Consider the following 15178-nt stretch of genomic DNA (forward strand, 5'->3'; position numbering starts at 1 on the left):
CCTGACCCAGCACAGGCCTGGGGTTGCTTGGTGGGGTGATGTTGTTGGGGGGGGGGTAGCAGATTGTTGGGGACAGGGTGTGCAGAAAGACAGTAGGTGGGAACTGTGATATCCCTCCGTTGATTAGATGTAGCCCCAACCTCATCCCCCTCCTACTTCTCCTCCCACCCTCCACCTACTTACACGAGACCCTTGAGGATTATCTCCAAGCTTACACCTACCTTTATTTCTTGACATCCCCCAATATTCAATTCACACCCCTCCTGACAGAGTCTCTGTCCACTTTGCCCTCCTCCGTTTCGGTTTTCTACACATTATCCACAGCCTTGGTCTTGCACCCCATTTGTCAAAACCACACAATCGGAAGTTAGTTTTCCCATTTTCTGTCATCCAAATGATATGGAGTGCACAGAGACTGGCAAACGAAACAAAACGATGCATTTTAAATGCCAGGCCAGTAGTTGATTTCATTGTCAAGAAACGCTATCTGTATGCACGCCGACTGCTTTTAGCATCATTTTAATTCACCTTGGTTTGTTTGTAAAATAGGGATGAGCATAACAATCGACTAATTAACTCCTAGAAGGTCCCACGCCATCAAAAAAAAAAAAATACCCAACTGTTTTATGCAGAACGTAGAGTCGGCCAAGTTTGACATCTATGCAGTTTGTAGTTTGCATGCAACAACCTTGGAAAGGCAAAGGCCTGCAAAAATGCTCAGATGTGAATTTGTCGCCTTTGTGACATCGATTCTCTGCTCCTTATTCAACTACCTGCTCACTTTGTGATTGCTACACGCCCACTCAATTCTGGGGGGGGAAAAGTGGCTGAGTGGCGACAAAGCCCAAAAATTTGCATCAGCTGCCAAACTCACAAGCATTTCGAAACCAGGATTGTGTTGCGTTCGGCCCACTTCAGGGATTGTTCCTTCAACAATGCAATATTTCCAACCCTAATTATGTCGCGAACCGGATTGATAGATTTTTTTTTTTTTTAAGTTGCGATGCGGCACCTTGAGGATTGAAAAGACTGGTTGATTGTGCCGCACGGCTTGTCGATTGATCGTGTCATGATGCAAAATAGAGTGCGCTGCCTGTTGATTCAGTGTCCACCACTTTGCAGTCTAACCGCATGACAATGAAACATCTCAATCTGGTCGAGTTGTGACACTCCCCCCCCCCCCCCCTCTCCCTTCCCAAATCTAATAAAGAATGCTGTCAAATTGATCAGTGATGGAGATAATGGCGAAACATGCGTTATTACACCTCCTGTTGGGCACAGGGGTGCAAAGGTGCAAACATTGGTGGCTCGGGGGATTGTTTACCACCTCTACCCATGATGGCTATGTGGATGTTGTGTGTGCGCGCACACACTCCTGTGCACGCTCACATCCTGGTGAGGCGTAGATCAGCTGCATTATGCATGATGAAACCTTGCATAGGTTATGACTTCTACCTCGACAACATACATATTCATGCGCCGCTCCGGCAGGATGTATAAAATAGTGGCTGCAGCTCTGACAGCCCATGCGGTAGTGTACCGTGGCTTGAATAAGTACGGAATTTTCCGTGTTTTCACATGTTACCGTTGTCTTACTCTCTGTTTGTTTGTGAGACAATTAAGTTACACACACACAAAAAAAAAGAAAACTTTGGAGAGGGCTGGGACATACTGTAGGATAACGAAAGATCCCATTACATTATGGTATTTATCCTTAGTTTTTAAAAATAATTAATTTGAAATTGGATTTAATTAATGTGGTACAGTTATGTCGGAGTGTGGCACGGTGGACAAGTGGTTTGCAAAGCCCTAACATTAGGGGGTTCGAATTTAAATTCCTGTGATTACTTGCATTTTCATCTTAGGGTTCGTTGAACATTCAAAATTGTTCTTAGCTGTGAATATTTGTTTTTGTGTCCTGTAACCTGGCTGTTGACCAATCCAGAATGTAACCCGCCACTCACCTGAAGTCAGCTGTCTCCTGATGTACCAAATTCATATTGTTGGCAAAAGTCCATATGCCTTTTTCATGCCTGGAGTAGAAAAATAACTTTTTTTTTTCTCGAATGTTGATCAGAAGCATTGGTTTGCTTTATATAATGCAAAAAATGCTACGCACAAGCTTTTACTTATGGATGCATGGAGAAGATCAGGCTCAGCTTGTGTCCGAGGTAAACTCGCACGAGCACTGTTGACCTCCTGTGTTCATGTCAAGGTCATGAAATGTCCCTGACACGCTCCCTCCCATCCCGTTCCACCAACGGCTGTTTACACTTTCACAAGATGCTTGAACTGCTGTTTCCCCGCCAAGCCCATTAAACATTCAGATATCCGAGACACTTTGGCAAAATGTGCAGGTTGGTGACTCTCGGGATCTAAATTTAGCTTATTTCCTTGGCTACTGTTACCTTTTATCTGGATGCTGCTAACTGCATTATTTTTTTGGTCGATTCATTTTTTTTTTTTTTTTTTTTAATCTCCACACGGTTTTCAAGTCTCAGCGCCACCATGACAACACGCGGTCTCCTCCCAGTGTGACAGAACTACTTTTGGTTTGGTTGTGCATGATTGTAGTGCAGGGGTCGCCAGCTGTGGTCCTCGAGGGTTGCTTCAAATGTTTCCCTCCTCCAACAAACCCGATTCAAATGATCCATCCGCTCATCAGCAAGCTCTGCAGGAGCCTTATAACGATCCCGATTATTTGAATCAAGTGCGTTGGAGGAGGCAAGCGTCTAAAACATGCTGAATGATGGCCCTCGAGGAGCTGGAGCCGGTGACCCCTGTTGCGGTCGGCGTGTGTGTGCGACGCCTGATTGTGACAGACTCGGTGGTGGGAGTTTGCTCTGATCTTGTTGCTGTTCCACTTCCTGCTCCATCAGTGCTCCCCAGCCTTGTGTGCCAAGGCCCCCGGGCATATAATCTACTACCAGAGCCCACTCTTTCCCCCCAACCTCTCAGGGTGACCCCCGCACTCCTCTACTTTAGTCCCGTTCCCCCCATTGGGAGATTATAGATATTGCAATCTTTAATATGGCTTTATGCTCAGGGGCCATTATCTGTAATCTGCAGTGGGGGGGTGGGGGGGGAGTCTGACCTGGATTTTTCAGATCACCACTGGACTGCCAGTCGCATTTTGTATACCATCTGTAACATTCTGCACAGTTTTAGCAATCTCAAGCTTAGGGGCACTCTCACTCCTTATATTTGCACTTGTACTTTTCGTGTGGTTTGTTGTTACTCTTCATCCCGAGATGGGAAAGTTAGCTCTCGGTTGTCGCCCCGTACGAGCGACGCGACAGTGTTGATCTACAAGCACCCACTTGTGTTGAGCAGGTGTTTAACCCATTTTGTTATAGTGCATCCATTTTTAGCTTCCACGGAGTTATTTGGGTTAAATCATAACCGAGCGGACATTTTTACGGCAACTACCTTCAACTTTTATGTTCCTCACATTAATCTCGTCGAGACAGACTTTTATGTATCCAGAATAGATGAAAGGGACTGGTATAAAAGCACTGTTATACTATATTTAAGTGCATGACTGTAAGAATAGTGATGTTATTATTGCAAACAAAACAAGCGGTATATGGCACTTTTGACAATTTGGGATTGTCTGCCAAAAGTGCACTTTTGACCCCAATAATTGAGGTGTGGTTTGAGGTAAATATTTCCCCCAAAAAACAAACAAACAAACAAACAACAAAAAAACCAATGAACTGATACATCACAGTAACCATAAAAATAGTATCAAGACAGCCGGATGTGCTTCCGCCTAGTTTTTGTCATCTAATCTTTACGATGGTGACCCCAAATTGTGCAGACCTCTCACCCACTTTCTCCATCAACCCTGTCACTCTTTTTCTCTGTGTGTTTCATCAGAGTGACAGCGAATAGTCGCCCTTATTTGTGTGTGTGTGTGTGTGTTAAATATGTAAGGAGATTAAAAAGACTTAAATCTGCGTCTGGCATAGAAATTCCAATCACATAACCTGTCATCAGTGTTCTCTCTTTGTTGGTGTACGCGTACAACTGGATGGAGGTAGCAGGCTCCTCCCTCTGCCCATCCACCTTATTCACCAGAGGCTTTAGCCCAAATCCCTGGCTTTCTGCATCACATGACTGATGTTTGCAGCTGGATGTTTATGATTTATTTTGCAATGAATTTGAAGGACATTCCCGACCTTTAAATGTGGCATTGTTGTCACCCGCACGTGGGCCTGATGTTGCGTTTTCTGTTTGCCCCTTCAGTACACAGTGAGGATGCGGGCTCTACCCGGCTGTACTTTGTGAATGCCTCCCTGCAGAGGGTAACCTACTCCAGCTCGGTGGGGGTGTCCCTACCCTGTCCAGCAGGGGGCACCCCCAGTGCCATTCTGCGCTGGTACCTGGCCACTGGCGACGACATCTACGACGTGCCCCACATCCGTCACGTGTACGCCAATGGCACCTTGCAGCTGTACCCGTTCTCGCCCTCTGCCTACAACAGCTACATCCATGACAACGACTACTTCTGCACCGCCGAGAACCAGGCGGGCAAAATCCGCAGCCCCAACATCCGCATTAAAGCTGGTGAGTCGGTCAGCTCGATGAGTCATAAAACAAAGTATCTGAGAATCTGCATGACGGAGGAGAAAAATCAGCCCAAAGGTCAAAATGAGACTTTGCATAATGAGTAGAGCAGATGTGATTGGCAGCGGGGAGAAAAAAAAAAAGATCAGCACACTCGGAGGATCACCTGCACCCAAAATAGTCTGTCTGACCCCAAATGCAGATTGACCTAGAACAGGGTTGTCCAAATTCGGTCCTCGAGGGCCACTCTCTTGCGTGTTTTACGAGTTTCCCTCTTCCGATACAGAGTTTGCTTTTGAGTCGATCATAGAAGAAGGACACTTGCAAAACATGCAGGATAGTTGCCTCCAAGGACCGGATTTGGACACCCCTGACCAAGACCATACTAAACAAAGCACAGATATTTGACCGAACCACATCCCTTTATACCGATTAGAAATCATCAGTGGCATAGAAAAAGTGTCACGTGAGATTTGAGTGTGAACTGCCACTGGATTAGCAAAAAGAGAACTGTTTTGCATTTGGTCTTTGCGACAAAGAGTTATTGCCGTTTGCACAGTGATTCACTGGGCAGAGATAGGAAATTTTCTATTTTTGGAAAATCTGACCAAAAGCTGCGTCTGTGCTGTCATTTATTCCCTCTTCAATCCTTCCTCTCTGCCTGAGTTCTCCAAAGTACCCTCCCGTGTCAAACTAAATATAGCCACAGCACACTTCTTTAATTATCTCTCATTAACAACCCTAATTGGTGCTTTTCATTGATTAGACGGCGTAATGCCGCTTTAATAAGTCAGACCTCATCTCTTGTAAAATAGCACGTTTGGGGGGAGGTAGTCCTCCGGCCGTAGAGCGATCGAGCTTCACGGAGAAGCCACTGAAATTACTCGACAAATAGTAACCTCAAATCACCGGCAGAGTAAATCTGGATGACATAGTAGTTGCACTGCGTCTGTTCTCTGTAGTTCATTCGGGCCAGTCGGTTCCTCCCCCCTTCCCTCCCGCCATCCACATCTGCTTTCATATTCTGCCTCCCAACACCAACCAGAACTAATACTCATATTCATTCTAATACTAATACTGGCGTCAAGTTGCGGATTTGAGCCAGGGCCCTGAGCTGCATGCCAGCCGGGTGTTGCCTTCATTCCCACATGACCCAAAAGCCTGGCTGCAGGAGACAAGGGATTAGCGTGAACCAAACATCCCGAAGCCAGCGGCCTCTGTTGGGCCCTGGCAACTCTCGAACAGGTTGCAGACGAGGTTGACATTTTTTGGTTTAGCTAATGAAGCTCATTCATCATCATTGCAGGGGGAAAAAAACAGCTTGCAAAAACGGATACTGGCTTTTTTTTCACCCAGTATTTCTGATCTTTATGAGGTTCTGTATATACATCATGATAACATGGCATTGCTGAAAAATAACATCCAGTGATTATCTTGTTTCATGCAAGATAGCTCTGTTAATGTCAAGCGCAAACACAGGATGAGACCCATTCAAACAAAGCTCAAGAACGGGCCAATAAATTCCGCAGGATATACGGCGTGCTGTGGTAATTGATGAAAGAGCTCTGGGGTGTTCATGGGGCGTCTTTAATGATGTAAGCACAAGTCGGTCCTTATTTTAGTTTTGGAAGCAGGATAAATATTGGGCTGCCGTATTCTTGAAACACGCTTTGGTCGGATGGCAAGGTCCTCAACAATGGAAGAAGCTTTCCGTTTCGTTCCAGCTGGATCGAGTGCACTGAAAAAAAAATGGTGTGCTGGTATTACTCAATTGTATTTCATCAGGTGGTTGCACACAATGAAATCACATGGATCCAGCTCATTTTTAAAATAGATGTAGAGTCTACTTAAACAATATTTTATTGTGTGCAACCGCTTGAGGAAACGAAATTGAATAAATCAACACAGCTTTTTTTCAGTCTAGCGACAGAGCGAGCCACGGTATCTATCTAAGTCCTCCGTGGACTAGTTCTGTTCTGCATTTAGTTTGTGTTACGTTCCCTTTCACTTTACAGTCGCACTCTCAAGGGAGCATCACTCGATTGATATTGGCATAGTTTAAGGTAACCCACATACGGTATTGTGAGTCTATTTGTGCGTGTGTAGTTTTCAGGGAGCCCTACACTGTGCGGGTGGCGGACCAGCGCTCGATGCGGGGCAACGTAGCTGTGTTCAAGTGCCTCATCCCCACAGCCGTGCAGGAGTATGTCAGTGTCGTATCCTGGGAGAGAGACACGGTTTCTATCGTTCCAGGTAAGACATCGCTTTTTTTTTTTAAATCCAGGCTGAACTGCTGGCGGATGTTTTGCGTGTCATTTTCATTTTATTTTTTTTAATCCAAGCTGAACTGCTGGCGGATGTTTTGCGTGTCATTTTCGGAAGCGGTTTGGTTTTTATCGAGGTTGTGTTGGTGCGTGACAGTTGACGTATGTTGACTTTTGTGTCTTCTGTCTGCTCACTGTTCTGGATGACTGACCTGGCCTTCCACCTCCTTCCAGCTCGAACCCCTCCCTTACTCGGCCTCGTCTTTGCCCTCCTTTTGGGCGGACCTTTGTTTTTCTCGGTTACCGCTAACGTTTACATCTCATTACATACGATACAAATGTCAAATTGTGACGTTAACTGTAAATGACATTCCCTGGCGAGTTGAAACAACTACCCTGTGGTTGTCTTCTTGGTCTTACTATTATGCCCTTGAAGAAAGGAAGCGTCATTTCCGCTTCTTACTTTCTACCATCCACAAAACACATGATATTCATCTTACTCCCTACACTAATATAGCAGTCGGTTTCTTCCAAAAGTGTGGTTCTGTGCTATGTCTGAATTTCTCCATGTCGTTGCTTGTGCGTTTCCGGTGGTTTGCTTGCCGGACGCCACGCATACGAGTACTTTCCTGTACTCAAAAGAGTAAGATTTGCTGCATATCATAGCTCGTGAACAATTCGTGGGTCTACAATATGTGTATCTCCAATATTGAAGAGCTATGAGGGAAGGAAAATGAAGCAAAGAGGGTAGTAGGGCAAGCATGGCCTCAGGTTCCGGCAGATGGTGTTTTTTATGTCTTATGTATGCAAAGTCCAACATTATGTCTCATAAACAGGCATCAGGCTTTTGTTTAGCAGTAGATGTGCAGACCAACAGTTTTCATTCAATAGCAAAATCATTATTTTGTACATATGCAGCTTTATGTAGAATTAGCTCTGATGGTGTATTTTTTTTTCTGCTTTTAACCTTTCCAAGGATGTGACGACATGTTTGGTTGACTTCATTAGTTTGATTTGACACACATCTTGATAACAACTGATCTGATTATGAAACACAAGACTTTGTTGTGCACGTTGATGCTTTTCCGCGTTTGGTTCGTTTGGCTGGGCGTCGCGTCACAAGGCTGCTGCGCGTATGGGTATATAGGTCACTTGATGAGCAGTGAGTGTGAAGATCAGATGCTGAACATGATGAGCTGCTCATTGAACTCGGCGCTGGCCTCTGTACGAGCAGTAGAATGCGCAAACGCTACAAGGCCTCAACCTTGACCCCCTTTATCTGCGTATGCTGATCAAACGTGAAATCCATGCGGCAGATAAACGCAGTCACCTGTCAGCTGGAAAAACAATGCTGAAATATTCTCGCTTTCAGGGAACTACATAAACATTTTGGATTGGATTGGAAGGATTTGTTGAGGACTCTTTAGCTAATGTTTAGGTCACATTAACGTTACTTTCTAGTATCTGCACGTGTGAAAAATCCAATTGAAACACAGGAGGACTGTCTGTCTTTCTTGTGCCAAAAAGGTTCAATTGATATAGCTACAAGTGTACACGTGCACCCTTAGGTTTTCTATTCGAGTCCAAAATATTGTTCCTTCTACTCACCCAAGGTAGCTGTCGCTGTCTTTGAGTGGTTGAGGATGTCAATGGGTGTGGGTCGCGAATGAACTGTCCCCCTGTCACACAGATGTGAAAGATGGGGGACCTTTCACATCTGTGTGAACCCCCATTTATCGCAGGTCTACGTTTCAGACCCACCCACGATAGGTGAAAATCTCTCGAAACATTTGAATGTCTTAAATAGAAAACACGTTTTCTTAATCATTTTACCAGCCACAATTTATTAACGCACACTTAAAAGTATTCCTGAACGCCTGTGCTCCTTCACTCTGTCTGTCACATTACTTTGAAGACCTTAAGAGAGCGCCGGTTTGCACACTTCTCCAAATAGGAGGCAAATCAGGCTTGCTTCAAGTTGTGTGTCACTCCAAGGTGCACCGACGCGTAAAACAAAAGAGAATTTAACCTTGTGTACTTACACACGAAAATGTTTAATCAAATGATATCCAGTAAGTCTGCTAGTTTCATGCTAAAATTCGTGTGCTGTACAGTGAAAAACATCATTGGCGTGACATCAATAAAAACAGTATACAGCATTACTCACTGGCATAGATTTCCTTGCTCTGTGGCTAAATTAACTATCACAGCAGATTAGGGGACCTTCTCTGCCTCTTCTTCTTGCGCTCTATCGTAGGGCATATAATTTGATTGAGCTCAGTGCTTATTAGCATGCTGCGGCACAAAGTGTGAAGTTGCACAACTCCAAATTCACTTTGATGTAAACGAAAAACTTCGGTTGTGATTTAGCGCAATATAAGTACAATTGGATTCACGTCAGACGAGCCTATGTACTGTCAAAATTGGCTGACGTATTTACATATAAAATGAGATGCTAAATCCAAGTCTTGTGTTGCTACCTGTGGCATGAGCAGAGGCCTTCAGATGCACATCAGCAGCACGACCCCATATTGGTCCACCATTGAGTTGATGACATAACACCATGCGGCCTTGCCCTCTGAAGCCCAACCGGTTCCATTCTGACAGTCGCACATGTTCCCCATCTGTTTGTGTGTGTGTGTGTGTGTGTGTGTGTGTGTGTGTGTGTGTGTGTGTCGGTATATTAATATGTGTGTGCGCGTGTCCCACTTTCCTGTCCAGCCAGAACATTTTAAGGGGGTTTGAAGAGGGGAGGGGGTACAGGCAGACTGACCTAGTTCCCCGGTACCATCCCCGTGGTGTGAAGTCTTGTGCAAGTGTGTTTGCGCCCACGTGAGAAAATAGGGGACGGCAAATTGGAGTAGTGATCTGAAGGAGGAGAGTTGGAGTAGTGACAGAGAGATGAAAAGTTTGTGGATGGGCATTAAAAAAAAATAAATAAATGAATAAAAACACCCCATGAGCACAGATTTAAGCTGTCAAAGTAACCAGCAGCGAGCTAATGAGTGGCTCCGATGCATCCAGACTGGACCGGCAGATGGCTGCGGCCACATGGATGGCCCACGGAAGATGCCCAACTATGCTTCATCTAATCCACCTGCCGCGCAGTTTGCCTTTGTTTACTGCCGCAGTCATTTCATACACACACAGTAGTGGAATGGGTAAACCTGTTTTAAGACCAGAAATAGGGAAAAAAAAGGCTTTTTATTTTTTGTTGCTTTTGCATGTGTGTTTTTATGAACCCCATTTTGCCCTTCACAAATGTCATCCTAAATCTCAACCGTAAATGATGTTTTCATTCATAGAGGCTGCTAAATGGGCGGGATTAGAGGCGTTTTCTTTTCTGACGTTGTTTACTACGAATATTGTAGAAGCTAATAATACTTACGAGCGTGGATGTTAATGGGTGTCGCTGAGTGGCAAGGTTATTTACAGGCTATGTTACTGATCAATTCCCTGCCCCTGGCGTCCTCTTTGGAAGTCAGGCGGTTCAAAACACACACGCACACACTGGGCGGTCACAGGGTTGGGTATTGCCATGACACTCAATTTGCAAGCTCAGCAACTCTCAATAACAAATTTCAACTGATTAGTTTTGCAGAGTCAGTTTGATGATGATCCACACTCGATGTCACGTAATCAATCCGGGTTCAAATATTTAAATCGCCACAACTTTGATACCGCTGTCAATCGGCTGACTTTGCACGTTTAGTTCCACAATGTATATTTGCAGCTTGGCAAAATTAACCCCCCCCTTTTTTTTTTTTTTTTTAAAGTCATGTAATGTTCACCTATGTTTTAAAATCAAGAACACGATCGGACTGTTGTTTCACGCTATTTGTTCAATTGCTTTCTTGACAAATGCTCCACTTACAACACAAACGCAAACACTCAAACATTGTCTGTCTGTAAATCTGTGCAAGGAATACATTAATAGAAACACTTGTCTGGGACCCCACTTACTCATGTAAACACTGGTCTTACAAATGCATTCGCTACTAGGGAGTAGATATGTACAAGCAACCCCCCCCCCCCACCAACACACACACACACACACACACACACACACACGTAACACAATAAAGCCATTTCCAGATTTTACATGAATCTACCCGAATAGGGAGAAGTCATTAAACATTAACTTGGGGTACATTAAGTCTGCGATCGCCCTGTGCGGTGGTGGTCCTGTAGTGCTCCGCTCACCATGATGCGGGACAAGGTGTGATGGAGGCGGCTGGGGAGCACATGAGCCTCCCCAGGGCTCATGGGACACAACCTCATGGACTGTCCCCCCCCCCAGCCCCCTCCAAACTCCTCAGTGATATCACGTTTCCTCGCTCATCCAATACTCCTGCCTCGGCTGCCCCATGTGGCACACAGCAGGAGGTTTGTAAAGGCGGGGGGGGTACATCATGCGACTGATATCATGTCCACAAACATGCAAGAAAACCTCCATGCAACGAATAAAATTGCAAGATGGCGTCAGATTGTATGCCCTAATGTTGCACTTAGCATACCACTGTAGACCGGCGTTTTGCAGTTTGTTTGCCTCTATGTGTGCTTCCTTCTCATTTGGATGTATAATTTTGTCCCATTTGCCTCGGTGAGAGTGCGAGCAAGGCAGGAACAGATGGGCTGCTGGCAGCCATCTTTTACTCGGTTAGGTTGAGTAGGCACGTGGAAGAGTGTGTTAATTAGCACAAACAAGTGCGTGTGCGCGCGTGTGTGCGAGGGCCACAATAGGCATCATTATATCTGCTTGAGAGGCCAGTTTTAGGGGGTGGTGGGGGGGGGGGGGTATCGCAGTGATGAGAGGCGGAGTACAACAGTGCCCCAACCACAGGCTTTGTGTGTATTGAGGAGAGGGCTGACAAGTGTCAGCTATTATTGACTATTTACACACTACGACACACGCCCGCTCACGTGCACTTAACACCGAACACTCCATTTCTCCATCTTTGTGTCTCCATCGGACACACACACACACACAAACGGTGAGTCACACGCATGCAGTATGAGCATGTTTGTCGAGCATCGCCGCATCATTGTCAATCAGTGTAAGAGTGGGGGGAGATGGGGAAAGTCCCTGAGAGCACATCACTCTGACACAAATCTGGCCACCACCTCACCCTTCAAGCCAAACTTGGTGACAATGCAACTGACAGACGGGAGAGTCTTACTTCACGCTGGCTGTCATTTACAGATTTAGGAAGAAAAAGATAAATGGCAGTTTTTGCATTTTTTTTTTTAAATCTTTTACTTTTACAGCTAATCCGCTGTCTTAAAGTTGACTGATATAACTGACGGCTATGATGTATGGTGGAAGCTGTTGAGTATTTTCAGAATCGATTACGCTGGCCAACAGCAAATTTTAGTCAGAGATGACTTGATGTCCGTAAACGTATTTTGAGGCTAATTATATATATTAAAAAAAGTGTGCCGGTACTTTTTTTCCTTGCACATCAGGTTTTCATTTTCAAGTCTGACCAATAAAGGCGTCCGATTTTACAATGCAGCACAAGAAGTTAATCTCTATTTCCTTTTCACGTCTGATTTAAAAAAAAAATATATGTAAAAATGTGCAGTAACATAACTAAGTATAACACTAACACAAGTGAAAGAAGGGAAGCTTGTGCCAAGGCTTAGTGTTAAATAAGCGAATGGGGATATCTTGCTTGGATTGGGTTAAGAAATGGGATTTAAGTCGAGGTTTTAACCCTTTTCCTCCAGCTCTTCCTCTTTGTTCAGGCTAGTGAAAGACGGATTAGTGCCGGGGAGATTTCAGCAAGTTTGCCAAGAAATTGTCCTAAACGAAACTCTTGTTCAAATGTTTGTTGGACCACATTTTTCTCTCTTACGAGTAAGAGTGTTTTTCCATGTAACTTGGTTTGACTTGATGTCACCTCAGCAGAGATGAAGACTCAAAATTCATTCGATGTTAGGAGTTTGAAGTGGGTTTTATCCTTTTCATGCGATTGTAACTTGGAGTTAATGACAAATCGTGGGCTGTCACATGGCTTAGTGACAGAATCTCGTCGCGAGAAGTGATTGCCATTAAGATGAGACAATAACCCCCTTCACTTTTCTAAATGTGCACCTGTTGATAAAAAAAAAAAGTCAATTAGGTAATACAAAACAATTGTTACATTTGTCACTCTCGGCAGAATGCGCTCCGTCTTTTACGGTGAGCGTAGAGTGGTCACAAGGAGACATAATCAAGAATCAAAATGGGATCCCCGGTGGCTCTCCCAGTGTCATGTTCCTACATGACCTGGCAATCAGACCTATTGATCCGACTCACTGTTTGCTGACCACACACACACAGATGCCACATCAACACTAGAGACACTCATTGAACTCATTCTGGGTGGGAAGCTCAAAAAGGACAAAAAAAAGCCCGATGGCTTCCTTTGTTGGTGCTCTGGATTCGATGTATACTGAGGCAAGGTCACATATCAGCATGTTGACCGTTCAAAAATGGTGAAAACATATTATTACTCTGAATCTCCATAACAGAAACTTCATCCCAAAAACAACCGGGTATAAGTGATCGTTTAATTTCTTTTTGCAAATATTTCACTAAAATCCAAACATAATAGAATAGCGATGTTACGATTAACTGATATGTATTGATATAGAGGTAAGATTGGCTGTCGCAAAATAAAGAAAAACATCTTGAGAAAATGGCAGATAGTATAGAATACATTATTTTGGAGTGTATGTGGTGTTTTTTTTTTGGGGGGGGGTCATATTTTGTGAGGTCACTGACAGGGTGTGGCTCACAAGCTCCGTTCATGCTCATTCTGAAAGTGTTTGATGGGGTCCACGTGAAGTTCTTTCCCACCGAGCACATCCAAGCAAGTTTTTATTGCGCACTGGGGTCATGCTGGGACAGGAACATTTCCAGCACACTTGTAAAATGTCACGTTCATGTTGGGACATTTGAGCTCAAGGTCACGTTCGCATAGAACAATGTCAACGTTGGGCTATTTGTTTACTTTGCTGCTTGGGATTTCAACGATCCTCTCTGGTAAACACGGACAATCTCTCTGCCTGCGCACGCGTGGCTGCCATTGCACGTGTGTGTGTTTGTCAATGTGTGTGTGTGTTGCGAGTTAAGCCTCATCTCTCTCGCTCTCTCTCTCTCTCTCTCTCTCTCGCTCTCCCCCCCCCCCCCCCCCTCCCCAACTGCGGCTCCCCCCTGCCTCCCCATGCTGGGCAGTAACACTCCTCTGCCACCAGCGCTCTAATGGTGTGGGGGGAGAAGGCAACTCACTCAGTGCTGCTAATGCACCGCACGGCCTCAGGCCATGGGCTAAGCTGAAGTGCACCTCACACACACACACACACACACACACACACACTACATATTCAACTGTGGGCCAAAACAACTAGGTAGGGGCCAATAATCGTCCTCTAGCTGATTTATTCTTTTTTTGAAACTTTTATTTAGTCGAATGTTTTTGAGAGGAACCGGCTGCTTTTTCAGATTAACGCTCCAAAGTTCAGTTTGGAGTCAGTGGTGTATCCAGTGGCGGGGAGGTGAGGCGAGGTTAGCATATTTCTACAAAGTGCGGTGAATTGGGATCTGTTTGTGTGCATGTGTGTGTATGTATGTGGTTTTCCTCTCCCGGGACCCTCATTATCACTGCTGTCCCAGATGTCACCAAGCACATGAAACACAAATCATGAATAATGGAGTGCTATTTCTACATTTTTTTTTCTCTCCACGTGGCTCTCTTCACCTCGCAGCCTCCGTCCCTCGCTTTGCTCTGATGCTTCTACCGGTGCCTCGTCTACGGCCCGCTCCCTCTCTCTGGGACGGACCATTTAGTTTAACGCAGCGCCATCAGACTTGTCTGCTCACGATGCATTCATGGAAGAGGAGCATGGCTCCGCAGTGTGGAGTTGTATCTATGGAAACTACATCCTTTGCATAAGAAGACTTTTTACGAGGGTCCCCGCTGTCTGTTCGGCATCACACACGCAACCCACCCATCCCCCCCCAGTATTTACTGTTTAAAGTCACACAAGGGCAATTTGGGACAGAGCAGTCAGTGGAGCAGAAGAGACGTGGTCCCATCGCAATGGAAACGGGACTTTTAATCTGTCTGGTCCGCCCCTCCTCTCCTCGACCACCATTCTTCCTCTTCACCTTTGTGTCCTCTTGTCATGTCTGCGCACGCGACTGTCCGGCATTAGTCGTGGCAAAGAGAGGGCATGATTGAAAGATGAGGTAAGCAGTCAGAATTGCGAAGGAAAAGGCACAGCAGTTTGGATTAGACAGTGAAGCGTGGCTTTATAATGAAAACACGACAGAGCTGCGGCTGCCGCTTCACCCCTCC

General features: G+C 45.2%; 1 protein-coding gene across 3 annotated transcripts in view; it reads left to right on the forward strand.

Annotated features, from left to right (window-relative positions):
- LOC109512523 (Down syndrome cell adhesion molecule-like protein 1 homolog) overlaps positions 1-15178 on the forward strand; it is a 48166-nt gene that overhangs the window by 6063 nt on the left and 26925 nt on the right. For all 3 annotated transcript variants that reach the window (XM_019864338.1, XM_019864339.1, XM_019864340.1), the window contains exons 2-3: positions 4249-4569; positions 6676-6822. In XM_019864338.1, coding sequence (XP_019719897.1) covers positions 4249-4569; positions 6676-6822 — 468 coding nt within the window. The remainder of the gene's footprint in view (positions 1-4248; positions 4570-6675; positions 6823-15178) is intronic.

Source organism: Hippocampus comes, unplaced genomic scaffold (genome assembly GCF_001891065.2).
Source record: "Hippocampus comes isolate QL1 unplaced genomic scaffold, H_comes_QL1_v1.1 scaffold57, whole genome shotgun sequence".
NCBI classification, from domain to species: domain Eukaryota; kingdom Metazoa; phylum Chordata; class Actinopteri; order Syngnathiformes; family Syngnathidae; genus Hippocampus; species Hippocampus comes.